Source organism: Hemitrygon akajei, chromosome 14 (genome assembly GCF_048418815.1).
Source record: "Hemitrygon akajei chromosome 14, sHemAka1.3, whole genome shotgun sequence".
NCBI lineage: Eukaryota > Metazoa > Chordata > Chondrichthyes > Myliobatiformes > Dasyatidae > Hemitrygon > Hemitrygon akajei.
This window is the reverse complement of record NC_133137.1, coordinates 68,462,288-68,490,219: the sequence shown is the minus strand read 5'-3', so window position 1 is coordinate 68,490,219 and position 27,932 is coordinate 68,462,288. Positions and strand designations below refer to the sequence as shown.

At 38.4% G+C, this 27,932-nt stretch overlaps 1 protein-coding gene across 13 annotated transcripts in view; it reads left to right on the top strand.

Annotated features, from left to right (window-relative positions):
* The window catches only part of anks1b (ankyrin repeat and sterile alpha motif domain containing 1B), an 856,034-nt gene that overhangs the window by 640,313 nt on the left and 187,789 nt on the right, over positions 1-27,932 (top strand). For all 13 annotated transcript variants that reach the window (XM_073066305.1, XM_073066306.1, XM_073066289.1 and 10 more), the window contains one exon: positions 9,515-9,648. In XM_073066305.1, the coding sequence (XP_072922406.1) occupies positions 9,515-9,648 (134 nt within the window). The remainder of the gene's footprint in view (positions 1-9,514; positions 9,649-27,932) is intronic.

The following is a 27,932-nucleotide window of genomic DNA, read 5'->3' as shown; positions in this document are numbered from 1 at the left end:
GATCTCCTTGTGCATAACTAACAGGAAACTAAACATCAAAGAAAAAGTGCTATTATATTAGAATCTACACCAGTTAAAAATCTGATGAAGTGGAAATGCAGTTCAGGCATTCTAATCTAACACACACTATCTAATGCCATCAATGCTAGGATCCATGAATAATCTATGCTCATCGATAAACTGAATTAGATTGATTTAGGAAAACTAGCACCTAACCCATTCTGTGAATTTCACTAATTTGATTAGGGTGAAAAACTTTGAGAAAATTTGGATAAAAAAACTTCCAAGTTTTTGTAAGTGCCCTGATGTACTTCTTACTTCAACAGAACTGTTAAGTCTTGGGCTGTGTGGTTCTTTGTGGGAGCCGCATTAAACATCTCATCATTCTTTGCATATTAGAATATAAAAGAACATCTGTGCATGGGTGCTTCAAAGATTGTTATGGAGGAGCAAAACTATCATCATTGTCTGTTAGCAGCTCCTCCCACATGTGAGGAAGTGTCCTGATTCTGTTCCATGCTATGAATGTTCTGACATTAACACAAGGTGAAGAAGCAATCACAGGATGGTGCACCAGGTGCTTAAAATAAAATGGCTGCAAATAATGATGCAATAAGAACAATGTTGTGCAGTTATTTTGATCATTGTAATATATGCCTATCAGATTTTATTCTCGTAACATCGAAGTCAGACTGGAGCAGGGGATTCCCAAATTGGAGTCCATAGACCCCTCTGTAAATTGAGAGATTCCATGGCATAAAAAAGGGTTGGAAACCCCTGGATTGGAGTGACGATTCACTGAGGATTTTCTCTGGTTGTCTTACGGCAGTCATTCTCCTGCTGTGGCAGTTTCCATTTAATCAAAATGGTGTCAGAGGTGCAGTGCTGGCAGTAGCACAACTTTGCACGATCATCTCACTCTGCAAATGTTAGGTTTGGTGCTGACTGGAAAAGCCTGGGCCAGATTCATGAAGATCCTAATTTCCCAGCTACTCTCCCTCCCCAAAGAAAAAAACATGCTCATGTGTTCGTTCATTCCAGTGAGAATTGACTTTGGATTACACAGCACTTAAATAAACAAGCACACTGCAGTTGAGATAGTCATTAACCCTTGACTGCAAGTAAACACTGAAACATTCTGCACAATTATCATGCAACAGGAAGTGTTATTAATAAAAAAGGCACATTGATATGGTGACTTTGGCAAGATTATAGTTGTAATTGTAATTGTTTTTGTATGATTTTCTCATGCCATTTAATTCAGAATAAATTTCTAGATTTTGTTTTATGAAGCTCTGAAATCCAAGTGTTCGGCGTTGTTTTTAATTTGATGCAAAAATATGGATAGTTCTAATGTAGCGATTTCATTCATAATTGATATTTAATGAAAACATTCTGTGATTTAACAAATTAAAGCAGAATGAAAATTACTTGTGGATCTTAAACCAGCGTAGTTGATGATAATGAACTCAACAAAATGCATCTGACTACACATCACAAAGGAAAGGGAAGTTATGTTATTTGCCTACTTGTATGCAGATTAGATGATAGATGGGAGTATGCATTATGAGAATTATAAGAATGATGTAAATTTAACAAGTCTAAGTGAAGCCTGTCCTCAATCTGTTAAATGGTGTAATTTGCTGTCATTTCTTGTGCATTTTCCGCTTAAGATATATTTTGATCTTCCAGAGTAATGCTTTGATTTTAAGTTTACCATTCTATGACATTTTAATCAGTTGGACTGCTTTCTGGAGTGTTAAAGTTTTCATTTTTTTTAAAAGATAAAGGAAAGCCTGGTAATTTTAGATATGCTAGGTATGTTTTGACATAGATGAGGTTCAACCCATCAGATAGTTGGACCAAGTAGTTCTGGTCATCATTCATTCAATTTTGTCTGACATTTCTTCAGCATCACTTATGCAAATGATGTCATCGTCAACACTCACCACACTTATTTCTGCCTTCCCAATAGTAATGGAAACAAAGGCACTAGTGAGATTTAATTTTAACTCCATTAAAAACAGAAAAGAAATCCCACAGAAAGTGGGTCAGGAAACCTGAACTGAAGGCTCCCAACTGGAACATTGGCTGTCTGCACCTTATGGCCTGTGATTATTTGTTACATAATTGTTAGGTCTTACAGTAATTACTGCAGACTTTGAAAACTATGTATGGTACTGATAAGCTGTGCTCTCTGCTCTAATTATGAGCCAATAGCTTGTGTGGGGCTCCTTGTGTGGCCATGCATTATAAAGACAGCTACCTGCCATCCATGGCAACCTTTTCTATCACTCTGCTGTGGCTTATGTGGAGCATATTCTTTATGGCTGTGATTTGCTTCCCAAGGTTCTTGGTGGTAATGGTGTGGAAACTGTAATCTCTGCAGGGTGTTGTCATTCAAAAACCACATAGATCTTACTTAACTGCACCAGAAATGATAAAAACCACAATTACTTTTTTCAAGGTAATTTTTCTGTGTTAATTTTATACAAAACAATGGCCTTGGATTCTAGTTTCTCACAATTTTCAACTGAGATACTGTATGTCTCACTCTCCTGAATTCCTGCAGATATAAGCCTAGCCTCTGCCTGATCCTACATTTCCATTCCAGAAATCAGTTTAGTGAACCTTCTCTGAATTACAGGTTATTACCAGACAATTTCTCTCCTTTTGTATTCATTTCACATTGCATGAACATACCTTCACATTAGATTCTTGCAAATTCAGATCTTTGCAATCTCCACTGTTTAGTGCAGCATATTTACATGAAAAGTTGTCATAGGAAAGCAGCGTCCATCATCAGGGATCGCCCACCATCCACAGCGTGTGCTCCTCTCTCTCTTGCCATCAGGAAGAAGGAACAAGAGCCTCAGGACTCACACCACCAGGTTTAGGACCAGTTATTACCCCTCAACCATCAGGCTCTTGAACAAAAGTGAATAACTTCACTTGCCCCATCATTGAAACCAATGGACACACTTTCAAGGACTTTTCGCCTCATGCTCTTGATTATTTATAGCTATTTATTTATACTTGCATTTGCACAGTTTGTTGTCTTCTGCATTCTGGTTGAATGCTCTAGCTAGGCAGCCTTTCCTTGATTCTGTTATAGTTACTATTCTATAGATTTATTAAGTATGCTCACAAGAAAATGAATGTCAGGGTTGTATATGGTGGCATATATCTACTGAGATAACAAAATTTACTTTGAACTTTTTGAACTTTAAATGGCATGTTGTTTAAGTGCAATGTCTTGCTCATTTTGTCAGTACCTCTTCCTTTGTAATTGTAATTTTCCTGGGTTCCTTCCCCACTTCTAGTTTATGATTTACAACTATCTCTGGGATGTCATTTCTCTCCTCCATAGAGAGCTGTTTAATTCATCCTTCAGTTATTAAATCCCTAAGGTCACTTTCAATAGGACAAATGCATACTCAGATGTTTTTGTTTTAAGTATCCATGGAAATGCTTACCATCTGTTTTATATTTCCCAATAGCTTTGTCTTACACTATGGCTATTCCTTTTTTATTAACTTACTCGGTCATTCTTACTGTTTGTCACATTCTACCCAATCTTATGACTTGCTACTTTATTTGAACAATGTATTTTTTTCCTCCTCCAAGTTTCTCCTGCCTCAGGTTCTAATGGACTTTATCTTAGCATTTTGAGATACATGGCTAATGATATTGATAATGTTGTAGTTTTATTTTTCCAAAATTCTAAAAACCCTGAGAAAGATGCCATTGAAAAACCTCAGATTCCACTTGTTCCAAAGTTTGATATGCTTTTCTGATTTTTGCTAACTGTGCAGAATGTGGAACATATCATCTATGTAGACTGCAAGGATTTTTTTTACTAGTTCAGGCAATTGTATTAATCATACAAGCTCCTGGGACTTAATCTAAACATCAGGAAAACCCAAGTTCTGCACCAAGCTGCTCCAGATCAAGCTCCCAAAACTCTAACCATCCAAGTTGACAACGTCTCTCTAGAGAATGCTGATCATTTCCTATATCTTGGCAGCCTTCTTTCTTCAAGAGCCAACATAAACCTTAAAATAAATCTCAGAATAGGCTGTGCAAGTAGAGCTTTGGCCAGGCTGAGAAAGAGGGTGTTTGAAGATCGGGATATCAAGACCAATGCTAAGCTTTTAGTCCATAAAACTATAGTCTTTCCCTCCTTGTTATATGGAACAGAGTCATGGACAACATACAGCAAGCACATAAAATCCCTAGAAACTTACCATCAAAGATGCCTCCTAAAGATTCTGAGAGTTAGCTGGAAGAACGGATGTACTAACTCCAGCATCCTGGAGGAAGTTAACATTAACTCCATAGCCACGATCATGACTCTACACCAATTGCAATGGGTTGGCCACATCATCCATATGCCTGACTCCCGCCTCCCTAAGCAACTCCTGTTCGAGCAACTCAAGGATGCAAAGCGCACTCCTGGAGGGCAGAAAAGGAGGTTCAAAGACAATGTCAAGATCCACCTGAGGAAGCGCCACATCAACCTGAATAGAAATTAGCACAGGATAGGAAAAGCTGGATAAGGACCGTGTATGAGGGGACTGCACAGCTCAAAGTATACCTCGACCATGTTGCTGAGACTAAACGGCTTCAGCGGAAGGAGAGACTGGGAAAGGCCCAAGCAGCTACATCCACCACTTCTTCAATGACCTACACCTGCCAACATTGCAGTAGGACTTGTAGATTACAGATTAGCCTCTTCAGCCATCTCAGGATCCACAAGTGACCAGATCAACCACCAGCAGAAGAATCATACTTGACCATTAGTGATCACTGATGATGGGGATGATTAACCTATCACAAGGGATTAAGTAATGTTCTAATCAACCATAGGTTCCACCAATAGAAATACATTTCTATTCATGCTTATGGCATTAAACTAAAACATGCAGGTATAGACGATTTATTTTGCCTTCATAAAGCACGAGTTAGACCTCAGCTAAGGCATTGTGTTGGTTCACTCTGCCATACTTTTAAAAGCATCTCAAGGCCTCAGAGAAGGACTGCAGTGTATAATATGGTACCAAAGATGATGGAGTTCACTGAAGAAGTGAGTTTGGAAAGCCTGGGGTTGTTCTAAAATTGGTAAAAGTTTAAGAGAGGTTTGATAGAGATGTTCAATATTTAGAAAATGATAATGAGGTCCAGACTGACCATTAATCCTTAAAGAGAATGAGGTAATAATTTGAAGAGATAGATGTTCACAGGGTAATGGGAAGAAGAAAGGAATGGAATTAATTGCACAGCTCTATCACAGAGTTCATACTGGATTCACACATGTTGGCATTGCTGACAAGGTCAGAATATATTAACTGTCTTGCAAAAGTGGTGGTGAGCTGCACCACCAGGTTCAAGAATGCTTATTACTCCTCAAGCATCATCGAACCAAAGGGAATAACTTCACTCAACTTCACGTGCCCCATCACTGAACTGTTCCCACAACACATGGACTCACCTTCAAAGACTCATATGGTTCAATTTAATATCAGAGGAAGTATACAGTATACAACCTGAAATTCTTAATCTTCACAGACCTTTATGAAACAGAAAAAAACCCAAAGAATAAATGACACAAACGTCAGAACCTCAACATCCTCTACCCCCTCCTCCCATGCACAAGTAGCAGCAAAAGCATCAGCCCTCCCCCTCCCTCCTTTCCTACATTTTCCAGTAAAAGTACTGAGCCACCCCACCACTTGCCATGCAAGCGGTAGCGAAGATCCTAAAGAGACCATGGTCTAGACCATATATGTCAAACTCAAGGCCCGTGGGCCAAATCCAGCCCGCGGTGGAATTATCTTTGGCCCGCGAGATAATATCTAATTACTATTAAAGCTGGCCCCAGTAATCGAAGCGCCTATGGCGTATGATATGGCTAATGCTGAGTTTATTCAGGTACCAGGTTTTCAGGGTTTTTAGTGTTTATTTGGCAGTCTTGCTCGGCAGTCTTCTTCATAAGAAACGGAATTTGTAAAGTGAAACACTTTGTAGTTATAGCAGAGACTGAGACACATGAGAGCAGGCTGAAAAAACGGAGGCAACGAAAGCTGCGTTCGCACGCGTCCGACTGATCCGGCCCGCATGAAGCTGCATTTTGCTCAATCCGGCCCGTGACCTAAAATGAGTTTGACACCCCTGGTCTAGACCATCAAAAAACTACTGTCCATCCCAACACTTTGATATCTCAGGCAGGCTCTCTCTCTCTCTAGCGAAGGACAGAGAGGTATCATGAGATATGATTCTTCAGCTCATATTCTCGACAGTTATTGTTTATTTATTATTATTACTATTTCCTTTTTTTCTCTTTTGTTTTGTATTTGCTCATTGGTTGTTTGTCCGTCCTGTTGGGTGTGGTCTTTCATTTATTCTATTGTGTTTCTTGTACTACCTGTGATTATCTGTGAGAAAATAGATCTCAGGTTATATATGGTGACATATACAGTATGTACTTTGACAATAAGTTTACTTTGAATTTTTGAACTTCAATCCTGTGCCTTAATTGACTGCAGTGCTCCTAATGTTGTTCAGTAGGGAGTTCTAAAGTTTATCTGATCATCAATGAAAAAATAGTAATACCTTTTCAAGTCAGCATGACCTTTTGATGGAGAATTACCAACCATCTCTTCACCATTAGTATGACTTCAACTCCCAATAAATAGTTAAAAAGTTGCACTGGTGTTACTCCAAGTCACATGGACTGGGTTTCCAGTAAATGTTCAGTCTGCTATTGATTGGTAATTCCATACATTTTTAGGCTTGCATTTTATTATTCTGAGTCAGAGTTTACTTTATTGGCAAAAGGCAATAAACTGAAAATCCAAAATTCAAAAGCTGACATTTTAAAGGAAGAGGACAGAATTGCTTTTGAGAATGGGGGAATTTCAACTCTAACGTGAATATAGCTATAAAACACAGCCTCCTGAGCATTAGATCAGTTTGAATTTTGACAGAACCAGGCAATAAAATTGATGCTGCCTCCAGGGTGATAAATAATTTCAAATTTAGCCTATCATTGGTCAAGTTTTCAGTACAAATGATAGCAATATTTATTTCACATTGCATGATCGGTTGTCATTGCAACCTGAGCTAAATTGGTTTACTTATTGGAAAAAATGTTAGTAAAATGGATTGTGTATTTTGGAGGTAACAAATCATATCAAAGACCCATTGAGTGACTTAGTTAAATTTAAATTACATTCTCAGCTTGTTAGCAGTCACAGTAAAACTATGCAATAGGGTATGTGTAATAGGGCCATAAGTTCATATTTTAAGTTTTTATGCCAGGATCTTATTTGGTTCCATGGTCATATTGGTAGCCCTCACAAAGCTGTAACGCCATTTTAGTCCAGAGAACTGAAAGCAAATTCAGGCAGAAAATTCAGTGCTCTGCAAATGCTTTCAGACAATACATTAAACTAAGACTGTCTTCTCAGATGAATGTAAAAAATCCCAAGGTTGATTTCCAAGAAGATTAAAGGGCGTCTTCCTGGTATAGTTGTTATTTTTCACCCAACTTTCCTAAAACCGTTTATGTTTACTATCATGTTGCCATTTCTGGTAGTTTACTAAAGAAAAATTAACTTTTTTTTATAAAATTGTTTTATTTTTTATATTGCTAATGAAGCAAGACATCCATAATGTGCCCTCTTATTGCTACTACCATCAGGGAGGAGGTACGGGAGACTGAAGACCTGCACTCAACAATTCAGGAACAGCTTCTTCTCCTCTGTCATCAGATTTCTGATTAATCCATGAACCCTTGAACATTTCATTATTCCTTTTTTTGCAGAATCTAATTATTTTGCAATTTTAGTAATTTATGTCTTTGCTCTGTACTGCTGCTACGAAACAACAAATTTCACATCATAAAAGACAGTGATAATAAGTCTGATTCTGATTCTGACATCAAAAGTGCCTTATTAAGGCACTTTCATGCATCCTGAGCATAAAAGGCGCTATATAACTTCAAACGTCTTTCAGATGTTATGATACCAGCCCCCTCCTTTGTGAGAATTGCAAGAGCCCTAGTGAAAGGGGGGTCAATGACCCGAGAGAGAGAGAGAGAGACAGGCCGAATGGACACAGGAAATGGAAAGACAGCGACGTGCTGGATACCGCATTCCACTGGGACAAAAGCTGGTGACTGTGGCATTGTTCTCAGGAGACACCTGGGAACTGCAGACGTGCCAACTCGCAGGGACATTGTAAAGCCCTCGGGCAAAGTGGGCTGGTTGAGAGAGAGATTGCATCACCTGCAACCTGATTGACACCTGAGATCCCGTGAGGCAGTATAAAGAAGGGTCTGAAAGAGGACGACCCTCAGACGCACCAAGGAGACACCAAGAAGCACGATAACGCTTCCCGTGGGAACGGGAAGCCATTTTGAAATAAGCCACGTGCGTTAAATTCCGAATGCGGGGTTTGTGGCTGGAACCAACGGAAGATCGCTTTTAACTAACAACGGGGAAGATCGCTCCCCTGATTCCACGGATATTTCGGGCAAGTTTTTCCGTTTATCTCTCTCTCTCCAACACGTGAAACCAAAAAGGGAAAAGCCTGCAGACTTCAGAGTGACTCTTTATATTTCCAATTGGACTCAGTATTATACCCTAGACAACGAAAGAGCTTATTTCTGAGTGATTATTAATGTACCTGCGTTTTAGATTGAGTATTGACGCATGTTATCTGAATGTTTGTATTAACCTTAATTTTTGTGCCCCTTTATTAATAAAACTTTTGAAAATAGTACCATTGGACTTCAACTGACATATCTATCTTTACTGGTAAGTGAAACCAGTTACTGGTTTCATAACACAGAATACAATTGTGGATCACATCTAGAATACTTGCCTATAATCTGCCACATGAGCAAAATAAATACTAAGGATAATATCCTTGCTACCATGTATATTTCTGCAAATGAATACATTAAAGTTTCAAAGAATTAACTTTAAGAATGCTAAAAGCATATGACAAGGAATGGTCATCAACATATCTTTCTTTCTCCCGAACAACTGTAATAGAGTTTTTTATGATTTCATTCCATCAGTTTTGCAAAACAATTTTCATAATTATTCCATGTGCTCAGTTTAATGGAAGGAAAATCCACAATATTAATGCATCCTCACATTTTAAAGGTATATAAAATTGCAAAAGGCATAGAAAATATTTATAGTCAGAATTATTTCCTTGTCAAAAATGTTTCAAAAGCGAAAGGGGAAAGAGAAGGGAGTTTTAAGGGGGATTTGGTGGGAATCAAAATCTGAACTAGGTTTAATATCACTGACATATACAATATATATATTAAGTAGTTAAATTAAATAAGTAGTGCAAAAATAGAAATAGTTATTGTTGGTGTAGGTAAGTTCCTTAACAATTTTTTGAGAATTTTTATTGATAAAATATAAAGACATGAAATAATATCAAAACGAATTTAAGTCTGGTTACAATGCATTAAAGCCATTTATTCTATCTGCAGAGGTTGCAACTCAAGTAACTATAACTGCGCCAGGGTCTAATCACCAGCGGAAAAATACAGGCCCCACCCCAGACTGTTCACCACCATCGCCCGATACAGCTCTGAAGAACATTGAGAAAGTTATCCGACCCCAGGTGAGTTGCAGTGATATATTGTGTTGAATATTGTCAAAAGTGAATTAATTCAGTGATAATGGTAGCTTATTTATATGTCACTACACAAATGACCACTTTTTAATTAAAATGAATATAGACAGTTCTGTTTGACCTTCTGTTTTCAAAACATGTGTATTATCGTGCTGATAGCACACTGATTTCTTGCAGTTGGTTCCCAGTGTTGATTTATTCCAGGTTCACATAGACAGAAAGGAACCAGGGCCATATTTTTATTGATAATGTGGCCAGTCATTTACAGAAAGGTCATATGAATTGGTCCAAGATGAATCTCACGTTAGACGTCTATTTTACTTCAGATGAGTATTTCATCAGCTGCTCTCACCTACTCAGTCAGCAATTAAAGTGTTTGATAACATGGATCAATTGTGATCTTTGACCTCTGCTGGACAAATTTGGGGATGACAGTAATTTTGCAGTTTTGCTGCCACAATGTCAAATCAAGTGAACAGAAATATACATCCCTCCTTCCACTTTCCTGTGTGTCATTATTAATGAGCTAATTTGCTGAAGCATAATTTTTTTGAATAAAACCATGGTGCTTCAGTATATGTCTTACAATAAATTAAACTTAATTAAATAAAACATTAGTTCAGGTAGAAATAACTTCCAATTTGGAGCCACTGATATGACCATACTCTGTCTGCAGCAATATGTTTGATTAATGATAAAACATTCTACTTGGGCATTCTAGCATAAAGCAGGAATACACACAGTGGCACTTTATTACATACATCTGTGCACCTGTTCTTTACGCAAATATCTAATGTCCACTCGGTGGCAGGTTATCAGGTACACCTGTACACCTGCCCGTTAATGCAAATATCTAGTGTACACTCTCTGGCAATTTATTAGGTACACCTGTACATCTCATTAATGCAAAACTCTAATCAGCCAATCATGTGGCAGCAATTCAATGCTTAAAAGCATGTAGACATGGTCAAGAGATTCAGTGGTTGTTCAGACCAAACATCAGAATGGGGAAGAATTGTGATCTAAGTGAATTTGACTGTGGAATGACTGTTAGTGGCAGATGGGGTGGTTTAAATAGCTCAGAAATTGCTGCTCTGGGATTTTCATGCACAACAGTATCTAGTGTTTACAGAGAGTGTTGTGAAGAACAAAAAAACACTCACTGTGCCACAGTTCTGTGGGTGAAAACATCTTGTTAATGAAAGGGGTTAGAAGAGAATGGCTTGAAAGTTTCAAGCTGAAGACAGGTGACAGTAATCTAAGTAACCACTCGTTACAATAGTGGCTTGCAGAAGAGCATCTCTGAAAGCACATCTCGAACCTTGAAGTGGATGTACTACAGCAGCAGAAGACCGCAAGCATACAGAAATGCACTCACTCAGGGTCCACTTTATTAGATACCTCATGTACCTCATAAAGTGGTCACTGAGTGTATTCTCCTGCTCACGGTTTCCAATCATGAGCTGGAGGGTTAATAGTTTCCTGCTTGTGTGCTACAGTTATGCCAAAGTGAAAAATATGCTTAAGTCCACATGAAGATGTTCTAACAGTTTTTTCTTCTTTGGTGGTGTAGCTTTAAGAATCAAGTGTACCATGTGGCTTGCCTTTGATATATTGGTACACCAGCAATTGCTTTAAGATGACCATTGTTTGCCCTAAATAAACAATTTCTGTTTTTGGCTTCTGCTCTATTTTTGTTGTTGGCTTCAGTAAGCAGTGGCTCTGTAGGGCCTACAAATACTTCATCTGCCTACAGCTCAACCCTTTCCTGATGTTCTGAGGGAGGTGGTCAAATTTACTGAGGCCTTTGATTTACAGAAAACAGCAAAATTCAAGACATTAGAAAGAAATGTGACGGTTTTCAGTGCTTCACTACATCTCAAAGTACAACACCATCAGTAGTCATTGCCACAGACATTATGTTTTGTAGGCATGTTTATCAACACTAAGCTCCTTCTAATTAGCTATGGTGCCTAAGAGTTTTGCACAGTACTGCTGCTGCAGAAACAACATTCCTGACAGACGTGAGTGATGAAAAACCTGATTCCGATATGGGTCCCTACTGTGGACTGGTAGTCAGAAGGGGGCCGGGAGAGGGGAGGAAGTACCAGAGAGACATTCTTTAATGATCAATAAACCAATTGTTTGGATTCAAATTAGTCAATGTGAGAATACTGATATGAAGAGAGAGAGAACTGGAGAGGTTGTGTTTTGAGGATTGTGGTTTAAAGAGCGGTGGAGTGTCTTTGGAGTTGGGACTGTAATAGTTTAAAGGAAGGAAGTGCAAATAATAAGGCTTAGATAGCTGAGAGTACAGTGACCAAAGGAAGTGGTAGAGAAAGGAGAATATGCGCAGGGAAGACTGGCTAATCTCCTTCACACCCCTCCTCATCAACTGACCTTGCCAAATCATAGTCTTATACATAAAATCTGGTTTCCTAGATATAACAACATACCAAATAGGAAAGCACAAAGCCCATATGTCATTTTGAACCTTCTCTTCTATTTAATAAAAGTCATAGTTAATCTGATGTTTGGTGCCTTCCACGTGAGTCTCAAGTTTTATGCAGTAGCAATGTCCTTGCACTTATTTCCCAGCTAAAGCAAAATACTGCAAATATTGAAAATCTGAAAGAAAAACCAATAAATACTCAGCAACTCAGGAGTACGGTAAGTGTGCAACCTGACACAAACTTTGTTTATTCCACAAACTTTATACCCTTTCTTTTCATAGTTGGCCCTTACTCATATTGAGTCTCAACTGCTAATAGTTGACATCCCAGCACAGGTCTCTAAGGTACTACCTAGTTACAGCCTGAAGTAATACAGAGCAGATTGAATACACCTGACTGTTAACCAGTCATTGATAAATAATCATGTTAAGCCTTTTTTTTCCTTTTATTAACTTTTAATGATCATGATAAATAGGGGGACACTTATAAGGTTTTCTCCACAGAAGTGTTAATAGTTTTTATACCAGCTATTAATGAATGGAAATAGAATAATTTTATAGAATAGCATGATTGATAATTATTGGCAGACTTCTAATCCTATGTCATTAATTATTATATTAGGTCTCACTTATGATACAAGTTGTTATAAATTTAAATATCTTATTCCTTGTTTCATTTGACAGAATGCATTGTTTGTAATTGAATGAATGAATTCAGTCAACATTTTAATTAAAGCTTGTTTTGGAAGTATTGACTAAATTTTCATGATCAAATATTCATTACTGTAATTAGCTCATTTTCTCCAATATTATATGAATTCATTGATCTGCTTGAGAGGTAATTAAAACATATTTTGAAGCAGAAGTTGAATTCAAACTGGACAGCATATTCCACTATCATCATTGTATGATTTTCAATAACAGCAGTTGGACGTAACATCTTGCTGTGGCACATAACTCCAATTTAGTATTCATTTATATTTAAATTATGCATAGCCCAGTTCACTCGACCACTCCAGCATATGAATGATTTGAAGTTTAAGTGTGCAATTTATAGCTGGGGAGAGTAGACAAATGCAATAACAATGCTTAGAATTGTTTCTAACATATTGAATGCTCTGTGATTTCTGATCAAGAAAAGACCAATAACACTGGACAACAATTTTTTTTGAAAGTGTTTCTTCCTCAGAAATTTGTTCTTGTTTGTGATAGACCACTTGAAGCTGAACACAAATATAATTTCAGACCACTAGTATCACGAAGGAATTCAGAGAAACAAGAAATGAACTTTTATAGAATATAATATGTTTAATTGCTAAGGGTGCTGATGCTTTGTAATAGTTGAACTGAGCTAAAAATGTTTGGTTGACGATTTTCATTTGTACTCAGTGTCTGAGGCTTCTTGCTTAAGTGTCCCAACAATAATTAGCCAGCATCGATGGATTCCCGTTGCCCTGATACCGTTTCTCCATGACCGCAATGTCCTGCAGAAACCTTTCACCGTGCTCATCACTGACAGTGCCAAAATTTGCAGGGAAGAAGTCTAAATGGGAATGGAGAAAATGAATCTTTAGTGACATGCAGGATTTCATGGTTTTGTATGCTTGAAGCATGTTGTCAACCAGCTGCACATAGATTGGTGCTCTATGTGAAAAATCCAGGAAAATTTTCACCAACATCCTTGAATGCTTCCCATGTGATTTTCTCTGATCCCACTAGAAGTACTTCAAATTGCCTGTGACTGAGGACTTGTTTGGTTTGTGGACCAACAAAAATACCTTCTTGTCATCAGTTGTTCTGATTGAACTATGAATTGAAATAACAAATATTGGCGACTTTTAAAAAATAATGTGTGATAGGGAAAATTCATAGCAATTTACATGATCAGGAAACCCAAAATCCATAAGATACACCTAAAAGTATTCAGGAATCAGAATCTTTGTTGTTCAGTATAATTTACTCTAAGAATGAAACAGTATTTCAAGTACTTTATATTTGAGCTTTATCCTGAGATTTATTGCCAGTGGACAAATGTGTGGTTGTACATGTTTTGACTGAAAACTAACTTGGCCGAACTTGGGTGGACTTCTGGTTAGACAGAGTCTGAATAGTTAGCATTGCTGTGTTTGTCATCTATCTGTGTCACCCAGCTCTTTGTAGTATTAATAAAAAGGAATTGTGAGTTCAGTGTTGAGCCCAAGTCTTTAACCTGGAGCCCAAAAACAGTGGTGGAAGAAGGGCAATTAATGATCCATTAATTGGTGAGGATCCTTTTAATCACGGGATTTGAGTGTTACATTCCAAAATAGATTCATGTTGGACTTAGTGGCATTGGTAAAGACGTTAGTGAACAGAATTCTGAAGGAATATCCCCCTTAGGAAAGTAAGTCATTAGAAAATAAGAGTGTTTTTGATGGAGAGAGCATATGCCAAAGATGTAAAAATATTCATTTTAATGTGTGGGTATTTCAGCAGCCAAAGCTGGGTAGCTCATCTCTGAGTCTGATACTGCAGCAGTATTGCAAACCATCTCGTTCAGCCTGGTATCATTGCCAATGAAGAGAATAGAGTCAATGAGTTCGGATCAATAATTTGTGGCAGACATTTTCTTGTTTTGTGTAACACTTAGATGAACGGTTTTCATTTCAAAGAAATGTTGCAAAGTAGGTAAGTTCAAAATCTGAATTGAAATTAATTTGTTCACTGAGCAATCATAGAAATCTACAACACATTACAGCCTCTTCAGCCCATAATATTGTGCTGGCCATGTAACCTTCTCTAGAAGCTGCCTAGGATTTCCCTACCGCATAGCCCTCTATTTTTCTAACCTCCATGTGTCTATCTAAGAGTCTCTTAAAAGACCCTATTGTATGCGCCTCCACCGCCATCAGTGCATTCCACACACCCACTACTCTCTGTGAGAAAAACTTACCTCTGACATCCCCCTTGTACCTACTTCCAAGCACCTTAAAACTATGCCCCCTTGTGTTAGCCATTACAGCCCTGGGAAAAAGCCTCTGGCTATCCACCCGATCAATGCCTCTCATCATCTTATACACCTCCATCAGGTCACCTCATATCCTCCATTGCTCCAAAGAGAAAAGGCCAAGTTCACTCAATGTATTCTCATAAGGCATGTTTTCCAATCCTGACAACATCCTTGTAAATCTCCTCTGCACTTTCTCTATAGTATCCACAATCTTCCTGTAGTGAGCTGATCAGAACTGAACACAGTACTACAAGTGTGGACTAACTAAGGTCTTATATAGCTATAACATTACCTCACGGCTCTTGAACTGAATCCTACGGTTGATGAAGGCCAACACACCATACACCTTCTTAACAACATTGTCAACAGTATGTGCGGTTGGGAGACTGTAGGTCTGACACGGTGGTCAGCAGCACAGGAGCGCCGCAGGGAACCGTACTCTCTCCAGTCCTGTTCACCCTGTACACATCAGACTTCCAATATAACTCGGAGTCCTGCCATGTGCAGAAGTTCGCTGATGACACGGCCATAGTGGGGTGTGTCAGGAATGGACAGGAGGAGGAGTATAGGAAACTGATACAGGACTTTGTGATATGGTGCAACTCAGATGCCTTGTGCAGGAAGGCACAGAGTTGACTGTACTTCCTAAGAAGGTTGGCGTCATTCAATGTCTGTAGTGAGATGCTGAAGATGTTCTATAGGTCAGTTGTGGAGAGCGCCCTCTTCTTTGTGGTGGCGTGTTGGGGAGGAAGCATTAAGAAGAGGGACGCCTCACGTCTTAATAAGCTGGTAAGGAAGGCGAGCTCTGTCGTGGGCAAAGTACTGGAGAGTTTAACATCGGTAGCTGAGCGAAGGGTGCTGAGTAGGCTACGGTCAATTATGGATAACTCTGAACATCCTCTACATAGCACCATCCAGAGACAGAGAAGCAGTTTCAGCGACAGGTTACTATCGATACAATGCTCCTCAGACAGGATGAAGAGGTCAATAATCCCCAATGCCATTAGGCTTTACAATTCTACCGCCAGGACTTAAGAACTTTTTAAAAGCTATTATTAATGCTTTTTGAGATAGTGATTTAGATGCATATCATATTTTTTTTACTGAGTTAAGTATTGTATGTAATTAGTTTTGCTACAACAAGTGTATGGGACATTGGAAAAAAGGTTGAATTTCCCCATGGGGATGAATAAAGTATCTATCTATCTATCTATCTATCTATCTATCTAACCTGTGCAGGAGCTTTGAGTGTCCCATGGACACAGACCCCAAGATCTTGCTGATCCTCCACACTGCCAGAATCTTACTATTAATGTTATGTTCTGTCTTCAAATTTGATCTAACGAAATGAACCACTTCACACTTATCTGGGTTGAACTCCATCTGCCATTTGTCAGCCCAGTTCTGCATCCTATCACTGTCCTGTTGCAACCTCTGACAACTCTCCGGACTATCCGCAACACCCCCAACTTTTGAGTCATTAGCAAACTTACTAACCCACCCTTCTACTTCCTCAGCCAGGTCATCTTTAAAAATCACAAAGAGGAGGGGGTCCCAGAACAGATCCCTGCAGAACACCACTGGTCACCATCCTCCATGCAGAATACAAAACATCTACAACCACCCTTTGCCTTCTATGGGCAAGCCAATTCTGTATTCACAAAACAAGGTCTTCAAACCCATGCCCCATTGCTTTCTGAATGAGCCTTGCACGGGGAACCTTAGCAAATGCCTTAATGATGATATGTGACCACAATAGACTTACAGTCACATTGATATTCTCTGTTCTCAAATATTGTGATTTTATTTTCTTCTCTGGTTTTCATCCCTTCTCTCCTCCCCTGAAAGAAGTGATCCCTTAGCTTTGTTTCATAACTGTTTTTGGCTCCCTGTCATTCACCCAGTGCGAATTCTAGGCAATTTCCCTCTTCCACACACAAGTAGGCCCTGTTATGTCCTTAATATCTCCCCTGTTCTTCTTTGAACTGTTGGTATTGTATGTTCTATGCACACCTGGGACTGCAGATGGGAACTTTGTTTAAAAAGACACCAGTCTAACTGAGATAATGCTTCCGCAGTACTACACTGAAGTGTTAGCCTCCATTTATTGCTCAGGTCTTCAGAAAGGTCTTCAGACATCTTCAGTGTAACTCTGAGGAGAGCGTGTTGCCAACAGAGCTACAGTTGTCAGTAAAGGTAAACTCCCTAAGTAACTCTGAAGCACTTTCGAAGCTAATCTAAGGCTATAATGATGTTAGATTTGACTTGAACCCATGTGAAGGTGCTGCATGAATTAAAGTCTGTTGCTTATAACAGAAAAGTTTTAAAATAGGATACATCCTAGACACTTTACAGGGAAGGCAGGAATTTTCTTTTTGTCAGGCTGACATATTCCTGTGTCCGACGTTCATCAGGTAGACCATGGGCAATTTCACATCTTACTGAGTAAGTCCATCAGTGATCAATGGGTGTTTTCAAGTAAGACGATACAGTCTAACTTTACTATGTTGAATCTCTCCTACCCCTCCCTCCCCCAAAAATTAAACAATATTATAAAAATATTGTCAATGCTGTAAGAGGATTAATTACAATAAGAAAGCAATCACATTAAAGCAGTACAAACAATTATTTGAACATATTGATCCTCACAATTCTAGGCAAAATTAGACAGTTTGATGGCAGTCTCTGTTGAATTGGTGAAAGAAATAGAAAATTTTTTCCAACTGCAGTTGGAGATGCTCTTCCGCTGCATTCAACAAATCAAAATGGTAGATGTCAAGATCGGATTACTTACTGTTATTCAATTTCACTATAATACAATTCACTTCAATTGTTCAGTTAAAAATCAAAAACTGTGTGTTTGAAATGGCAAAATGTTGCATGCCTCAGTTTCATAAGCGAATATCTTGATGAAACGTATTCTTTATCTGTTATACACTTGGAATTCATTGAGTGTTCGAAAATTAACCTTGTTGCTGTTGTCCGTGTGAAACACTATATGATTTGTTTTCCATTCTCAAGTGTGTATCCACAATTTATAATCTGCATTATGAAATGGTTCCATTATATTGGCACACAAGCCATGAACAGCAACCTGACTGTTAACTTTCATAAACCTGCTCCTAACTGAGACTGTGTCACTGAGAGTTCACAGCTCTGCTACATGAATATTAATACACAGGGATGCTTCCTGCTACGAGTAATTACTGCCTTTTCAACATTTCTTAGACGGCCTGTTTGGAGGAGTGGCTGAAGCCAAGGACTTGCACAGTGGAGAATTGAAAGCCCTGCTTGTCATTTCTAATTAATGTCACTGAAATTACACTGAAAAGTTAAGGAATCTATGGGGATTTTTTTTTTTTAATTTTGAAGTAAAGCAGCCACATTTTTAAAGTTGATTCTCTGCAGCATTTGGTTTTATAATAATTATTCAATATTTGTTCAGTTTATCACCATAACAACATCTTTGACTGTTGTCCTCTTAGGCATTCCCTTAGAGTTGAGGATGACTTGCTTCCATTCCAGTTTTTTTTTGGGTTTTGAGTTGCCTGGTGATATTAGTCTGGGGCCTGAAAATTTTCCACACATGGGGCCAGTGGTGCTTAACTGAGTAGGGCAGGAGGATAGGTTGGAAGGTTAGTTCTGTTATCCATGCCAGTTTTCCATGCATTCTTGATAAATGTCCTTGAGGTCCTTGAGGCATTCAGAAAGCTCCATCTCCATTTTGAATAGCCAGGGAATTTCTACAAGTGGGAGGCACAAGAGATTGGAGCTGCTGGAATTTGGAGCATAAAACAAACTGCTGGAGGAACTCGGCAGGGCAGGCAGCATCTCTGGAGTGCAATAGATGGGTGATGTTTCAGGTTGAGACCCTTCATCTGTGCTGAAAGAGTAGAGGGGAGAGAGCCAGTACAGAGAGGTGAGGGGAAGGGGTGGGGCAGGAGCAGTTAAGCAATAGGTGGATCCACGTGAAGAGGGTTGATTTATAGAGGGTAGAGGTAAGAGTGAAAATAGGGGTAGGCTTTCACTCTTAATGACTCTACAACTTATGTTCTTGATGTTAACTGCTTATTTATTTATTATTATTTTGTTTTTTTTTGTATTTGCAGAGTTCATTATCTTTTGCACTTTGTTTGTGTGTGTGGTCTTCCATTGTGTTTGTATTTGCTGTAAGTGACTCTTGGTAGTATATGGTGACATACAGTATATATACTTCGACAATAAATTTACTTTAAACTTTGATAGGTGGAGGCAACAAAGAACAGCAGATGATGGAATGTGATAGGAAAGGAAGGTGGAGCATCGAACAAAATAATTCTGACAATTTAATTGTGATGTTGCAGAATTTTTAAAGGGGTTTTCCAGTTACCCTTGAATCATTTCCTCTTTCCATTCTGTAGTCTGCTATTGTAACAAAGCTTTAGCATTGGCTAAATGATACACATAACCATGTGTATCCAAAAGACTGAGTGCAATTTATGCTTCAGTGCTGGGTTGTTGACATGGGAGAGAAGACTCATGTTAGTCATTAATGCTACCAGTGGATTTGGGGGATTTTGCAATTGCAAAACTGTTTACTGCTCTCTGGTACTTCTAAATAACATTCCTTTATGTAGTCCATATCTCAAAAATGTGCAGGAGGGCATAGATCATGAATTTCATATTGAGTTTGAGATCCTGATCTTTGAACACTTCTTTTTCCTCAGACAACGAAAGGATCTTCCCCCAGATTAAAAGAGATGGTGTGTTTCATAATCAATATATGTCTTTGCTGAGAAACCCCTCTCAAAATATGAAAAACAACCAGGTTTCCCAGCATCTCTTCAAAGTGGGGATCTTCGCTGTTGGAATGGGGAGGGGGAGATTGGTGAACAGAAATGGCTGTTTGATAAAAGCCATACAGTTACCAGATGTTAAGTGCAAGACCCATTCTCCCATATACTTCTGTGAACATGTTGACAATAACTTCGAGCCAGACCTCCAAATGTACATACTACACATTGTCCACATCCTGTAGTGTGGTGACTGAGGTTGGAGTGAGCTTTGTTCTGTTGTAGGTGTCGACTGGGCTGAACAATCTTCTACTTGTCCTTTAGATTAATTCCACTTGAGGGAGATTATTTGGATGTGAGGTTCAACATTGGAATGCTTGAGAAAAATATTGGGGCACACACAAAGCTTTGCTTGATATAAATCTGCATTGATATTTAGTCTAATGTAGTCCTGTTGCTTAAAATCATGTAGCAGACACAAGAGGGAAATGACTTTCTACAGGTAACCAAATTTGAGTAAGATGCTCCACATTCACTCCCATTAAATTAAGACGAAAGACTTTAATCAGATTGAGGAAGATCTTGCACAGTGTTGCAAATTGCATTTCCTTTGGAGTTATTCTTATGTAAAGATCATGTCTATTTTGTTTCTAGATGCTTGGAATCTACTCTGTGATTTTGGGGAACACCATTCATGTCTGCTTCAGAAGATAACTATCATTTAATTCGATAATGCTCAAAGATTTTTGGCTTCTTTTACAGTGCACTATCCCTGATAAGTTTTAAAAAACTTATTCTTTGTGCCTTTTCATTAAAGCTTAGAAGAAATTTTATTCAAACAACTTTTTTTGATAGGAAGAATCTATTTTAGGATTGAGGAAAGAATGCAAGGTTACAGTGATAGTGGTAGATATGAAGCTAAACATGAATTTTTTCAAAAAATGAAAAAATGACGTCATACTTGTTTTCCTCTGATAGAATATGAGAAACACTTCAAAAAATATTTTGCTATTTAGAGTGTTTGCTTCAGGATCACTTGTAAGATATTATATTCTTTCAGTGTTAATTGAGCACTTGGCTGGGAAAAGAATTGCCTACTCTGTTTAATTCTTTTCTCCAGTCCTGCTGAAGGCCCAACACGTCGACTGTACTTTTCTCCATAGATGCTGCCTGGCCTGCTGAGTTCCTCCAGCATTTAGTGTGTGTTGCTCAGATTTCCAGCATCTGCAGATTTTCTCTTGCTCGTGATTTCTTTATAACCAAATCTGCCATATATTCACTACTCACAGATTCTTCAACTGTATTTTAACTCCATTAGTAAATGTGAGTTTTACATTCAGGCATGCTACTGTTCCTTCCCAATATCTAATTCTATGACATAGTTATTTTACAGGGCCTTTTGTGAAGTTAATCAGGAAGATAATGCCTTTGTAGTTTTACCAATTAATTACCTGTGAACTAAGAATAGTGAGCTAAACCAGCCCTAGTCATTTAATCTGTTGGGTTTTACTGAAACCAGTGCACAGTTTAAGAATTATCAGCAAATCTCATTTTAATCTAACTAATTTCTCGTTTACCTTGTGAAGAATAAAACATCAACAATATCAGCTTTCATTTATATAGCAATTTTCATTAAACATCAACATACAAAAGTGTTTTGCAGGAATATTTCAAAAGGAAATTAATGCTGAACCATATAATGAGATGTTACTGTAGAGGACCAAATGCTTTATCAAAAAATTGTTTTTAAAGACCATCTTAAAGTTGGACAAGAAAAAGAGATGCATAAACACATGAGATTGTGCAGATGCTGGAATTCTTAAGCAACACACAAAATGCTGGAGGAATTCAGCAAGTCAGGCAGCGTCTCTGGAGGAAAACAACACACAAAATGTCGGGGGAGCTCAGCAGGTCAGCCAGGAGCACAGAGTCGATGTTTTGGGCTATGACCCTTCATCAGGACCAAAAGGAAGCATAGAACTCAGAATAATAAAGTAGGTGGTGGGTTTATTTAATTACGTGGAGTGTTCACTGATATCTTTAACCTTGCTTTTGAACAGTCTGAGGTAACCACCTGCTTCAAATAGCCTTCAGCTACACCAGTGCCTAGGAAGGACATGGTAACCTGCCTCAATGACTCTTCTCTGGTAGCACCTACATCCACTGTGATGAAGTGCTTTGAGAGGTTGGTGATGAAGCATTAACTTCTGCCTGAGAATCAACTCGGATCTGCTCTAATTTACCTACCATCACAACAGGTCAACAGCAGATGCCATTTTATTGGCTCCTCACTCAACTCTGGAACATTTGGGCAGCAGAAGTGCATTCATCAGGATGCTCTTTATCAACTACAGCTCAGCATTCAGTACTATCATTCCCTCAAAACTAATCAATAAGCTTCAAGACTTGGGCTTCAATACCTTCATGTGCAATTGGATCCTCAATTTCCTCACTTGCAGGCCCCAGTCACTTTGGATTGGCAGCAATATTTCTTCCACAATCTCCCTAAGTAGAGATGCACCACAATTCTGTGTGCTTAACCCTCTATTATACTCAACTTATACTTATGATTCTGAGGCTAAGTGCAGCTCCAATACCATACTTAAGTTACTGATGACCCCACAGATGTTGGCCGACTCAAGGTGGTGACAAATCAGCATATAGGAGGGAGATTGAAAATCTGGCTGAATGGTGCCACAACAACAAACTCTAAGCCTCATTTAAAACTTTGACACACTTCTATAGATGTGTGATGGAGAGTATATTGACCGTGTTGCATTGCAGCCTAGTATAGAAGCACTAATGCCCTTAAACAGAAAATCTTACAAAAAGTAGTGGATACAGCCCAGTCCATCTCAGATAATGCTGTCTCCATTGTTGTGCACATCCACACAGAACACTGTTGCAGGAAAGCAGTGTCCATCATCAAGGGCATCCACCATCCAAGACATGCTCTCTTCTCACTGCTGCCATCAGGAAGAAGGTACAGGAGTCTCAGGACCCATCTCAACAGGTTCAGGAACAGTTATGAATATCAGGCTCTTGAACAAAAGGGGACAACTTCTCTCAACTTCTCTTGCCCCATCACTGAACTGTTCCCACAACCTGTCGACTCACTTTGAAAGACTCTTCCTATCACATTCCCGATATTTATTGCTTATTTATTTATTTATTTATTTATTTTTCCTTTTGCATTTGGAGAATTGCTTTTTGAAGATTGGTTGTTTGTCATATTGTGTGCAGTCTTCCATTGATTCTGTTGCATTTCTTGCATTTATTATGAATGCCCACAAGAAAGTGAATCTCAGGGTTATAAGTGGTGACATATATATATTTAGATAATAAATTTACTTTGGACTTTGAATTAGCTGTCCTTGGTAAACTGATCCTGAGATACATGCTAGACACATCATCAGTGATGTAACCTGAAGCCATCAGGTGTTTCGGGTCTTTCAAATCAGACACGCTCACTCAGGAGACCCAGCAAGAGTTGATTAGGACCTAGATTGTGTCCAAGCAGCATTGGTCCATGGGTCACATCTCTTGATCCGTAGCCATCTGGAGGCTTGCTCAGCAGCCTCTGTGATGGTCCTGATGGCTCAGTTGGAAAATTTATCTCTCTCGTTTCTGGCCTTCTAACCAAGCCCAGTGTAGCCACTTGTAAGTAGCCCTACCTGCCCTGCACAATAGGGTTCCCAAAATATCATTACATCTTGCCAAAATGAATAGTGAAGCATTGCTGGATTCTGTCTTAAACTAATGACTTACAGTGTTGCTAGGAAGTTTGTGAACCTTGTTGAACTTTCTCTGTTTCTGCGGAAATATGACAAAAAGTGTGAGCAATCTTCACATAAGTCCTAAAGCTAGATAAAGAGAACCCAATTAGATAAATAATTCAAAGAAACAAGAAACATTATACTTGTTCATTATGAATTGAGAAAAATGATCCAATATTACATGTATTTGTTGGAAAAAGAAAGTCAATCTTTGCTTTCAGTAACTGTTATGACCCCCTTATACAGCAATAACTTCACCCAAATGTTACCAGTAACTGTTGATCAGTCTTGCACATTGGCTTGGAGGACTTTTAGGCCACTCCTACTTACAAAACTGCTTCAATTCTGGAATGTTGGTGGACTTCCTTGCATGAACTGCTTGCTTCAGGCCCTTGCACAAAATTTCTATAGGATTAAGGTCAGGACTTTGGCTCAGCCATTCCAAAACACAAATTTTCATCTTTTTAAAAATTCTTTTGATTTATTCTTGCCTTTTGAATCATTGTCTTGTTGCATTATCCAACATCTATTAAGCTTCAGGTGATAGGCTGCTACCTTGGTGTTCTCCTGTAAGATGTCTTGATACAATTTTGAATTCATTGTTCCCTCAACAATTGCAAGCTGTCCAGATCCTGAGGCAGCAAAGCAGTCCCAAACCATGATGCTCCTTTCACCATTCTTCACAGTTGAGATGAGGTTTTGGTGTTGGTGTGCTGTGCCTGGTTTCCTCCAAATATAGGAATGTGTATTTCTGCCAAAAAGTTCAACTTTTGTCACATCTGTCCACAGGACATTGTCCTGGAATCATTGGAGAACATCCAAGTGGTATTTTGCAAACTTGAGATGTGCAGCAATGTTTTTTTTTGGAGAGCAGTGGTTTGCTCTGTGATTTATTTCTATGAACACCATTCTTGTTCAGTGTTTTTCTTATAGTGGACACATGAACAGAGACTTTAGTAAGGTCTAGAAATTCCTGCAGATCTTTTGTAATAACCCTTGGGTAACCTCCTTCACCTCCTTCAGCATTGCACATTGTGCTCTTGGTGTGATCTTTCCCAGGGAGAGTAGCAACAGCACTGAGTCCTCCATTTGTAGACGTTTTCTCTTACTGTGGACAGTTTTGTGCATCTCTACAATTCTTCTAAAGTCCTCTGAAAGTTGTTTTGATTGAGGCATGGTGCACGTAAAGGATTCTTTCTTGAGAGGAGCAGGCTCTGTCAGTAACCTGACTTTGTGTGTCTTTTTTATAGGGCAGGGCATCTCTACAACCCACGCCCTCATTTCATTGATTGGAAAACCTGACTCCAAATAGCTTTTCCAACAAGGCATTACCTCAGAGGTTCATATACTTTTGCTGTGTAATATTGGATCATTTGTCTCAATAAATAAATGAACATGTGTAATGTTTCTGTGTTGTTTATTTAATTAGGTTCACTTTGTCTAGTTTTAGGACTTATGTGAAGATCTACACACATTTTAAGTCATATTTATGCAGAAATAGAGAAAATTCCACAGGGTTCACGAACTTTGTAGATGTGATGTCTACTCATACCAGTGGACCCAGACTTTTGATACCCAGAGAATGGAACTTCCCCAATGTAACGGCTTTTCCACCTTAAAAACTCTCCCACATAGGTTTTCTGTCATTGTCGGATATGACAAATAACCACCAGTAGTATTGGTAGTGTTCTAATTTATTCTATATTTCACTTAAATACATAATTTGTTACCTAGTTAAATGGTAGTTTGTTTTTTTTAATACCTTTTTAACTATTGCTATGAAACCTTAGCTAATTGGGGTAGCTGCTTAATTGGGCTAAAATATACTGGTCCTGATGTGTCCCGATTCACTGGAATCTACTGTATTTGTATCTAATCATTATTTTCAGATTTAATTATGTTTTCTCTTTTAATTTTTTTGATGTTCTTCCACTTTGGCTCTAGAATTTCTTAAAATTAGAACATGAGGAAGCAAAATCAAAAAGGATCTCATTGATCGCCTTGAGCTATTCTATTGATCACAGCTATATCAAAGAGATTCAAAATAATGCAAAGAAGAGTTTATATACCTCATAATGTTCACTTGACTTACACTGCATTTTACATCTGTCACGCATCAGGTACCTCCGATCATTTTTGCTGGTTGAAAACAAATACCTGGAAAACACAGTCACATTCTAGATTAAATCTGTCACCTTTTGAGTTTTGCACAAATGTATATGAAAAGGCCATTAAACTTAGGTAGGTAAACTAAAAGTAGGCTTATTTGACTTGAAGGACACTAATGTTCATTATTTATAAACATTAAGTTTAATTCAGTTTACTGAGAAACTGACAACTTCGTCACAATAGGATTCACAGTTGGTCATGGTGATTTTAGAGGTAGCTTTTTTTATAATAAATGTTTTTATTTTTAAATACATTTTATATGATGTGGGCTTTGCAGACAGACTATCACTTACTTACTTGGAAGTTCATCATCATTACTGGAATCTTGGAATCCACTACTAAAGATGTCACTGGTGAAAAACTGCGACAGTTTGTGGGCAGCTTTGATAATAAGTTTACCTTGAGCTTTGCACAACCACCATTGGTGATGAAACTTCTTCACAGTGTTTGTAGCAGTTAAATAAGGCATTTGCCACCACCTTTCCAAGGATGATATATGACCTGGTGGGGAAGCTGGATGTGGTGGCACCCCTGTGTACTTGGGATGTGGTGGCACCCCTGTGTACTTGCTGTCCCAATCCTTCATGGTGATAGAGGTTGCAGGTTCAGGAAGAACTGTCAGAATAGCTCAATTAATTAAATCACACATAGTTAACACTTCTAAACCTATCCAATGTCATGAATATAGATTTATTTTTAATCCCAATATTTTTTTGTAAACAATGTTGTTCTAAAATATTTCCCTATTATCCCATTTGTGGCAACATTTTGGTCATATGCTAATACTTTTAAGTGGAGATGTGAACAAAAATCTCTACTGAGAAAGTGAGAAATTTTGAGGGGAATTTTCAGCTTGATTGGTGATTGTGTATAAAGTAGGATCTTTACCTCACACTATCTCGCACAGCAAACTCAATATAAGCAACAAGTTGGAGGGTGTTCATAATATCTCAGTATTCATTAGACTTATCTATGTTATTCCTGTCAACTATAATTAAGTTTATGCAGTGTTACACAGTATTAGTTCAGCAGTGTTAGGTATATGGAAAGACGTAATATACAGTACTATGCAAAGGTCTTAGGCACCCTAGCTGTATATATGTGCCTAATACTTTTGCACAGCAATGTATTTAGCCCCTGGCCACGAAATCTTGTGTTCAGGATGAGTACTTTGCCTCCCATAGCATCAGCAACTGTATCAGAGAGGTGACAAATAAAAAAAATAACTGGAGAGTAAACACATACAACATCGCAGAAAAATTGAGGCCAGTATAATTGTGCCTTTGTCTTACCATAAGAAAATTAAGTGGGAATGCAGAAAGCAAGTCATATTGTTTGTCTAATTGTATAAAATACATCGTCAGCAAAGCCCCCTCCCCACCATTGAGCACACCTACATGGAAAGCTGTCACAGGGCACAAGAAAGCAGCAACCATTATCCGGGACCCCCACTGCCCAGGTCATGCTCTCTTCTTGCACTTGCCATCAGGAAGAAGGTACAAGAGCCTAAAGACTCACACCACCAGGTTCAGGAGCAGTTATTACTCCCCAGCCATCAGGCTCTTGAACCAATGAGGATAACTTAACTGAGCTTCACTTGCCCCATCACTGACCATCATAACCTGTGGTCTCACTTTCAAGGATTTCTTAACTCAGGTTCTCAATATTTATTGCATATTTATTTATTATTATTAATTCCTTTTATCTCTCTTGTATTTGTATAGTTTATTTTCTTTTGAAGATCGGTTGTTTGTCCATCCTGTTGAGTGCTGTCTTTCGTTGATTCTATTATGTTTCTTGGATTTACTATGTATACCCACAAGAGGTTGAATCTCAGGGTTGTATATGGTGACATATATGTAGTTTGATAATAAATTTATGTTGAACTTTGACCAGGTATGCTATTGCTAGACTGAAGAAGTTATTGGTTGATTTGACTTAAACCGTTGCTACATGATTCATTTTTGTAGCCTTATGAATTCCTTAGTTTGAATATATTTGCATATATTAGTATTGTATTCGTAAGACCATTAGATCACAAGATATAGGAGCGGAAGTAGGCCATTTGGCCCATCAAGTCTGCTCCACCATTCAATCATGGGTTGATCCAATTC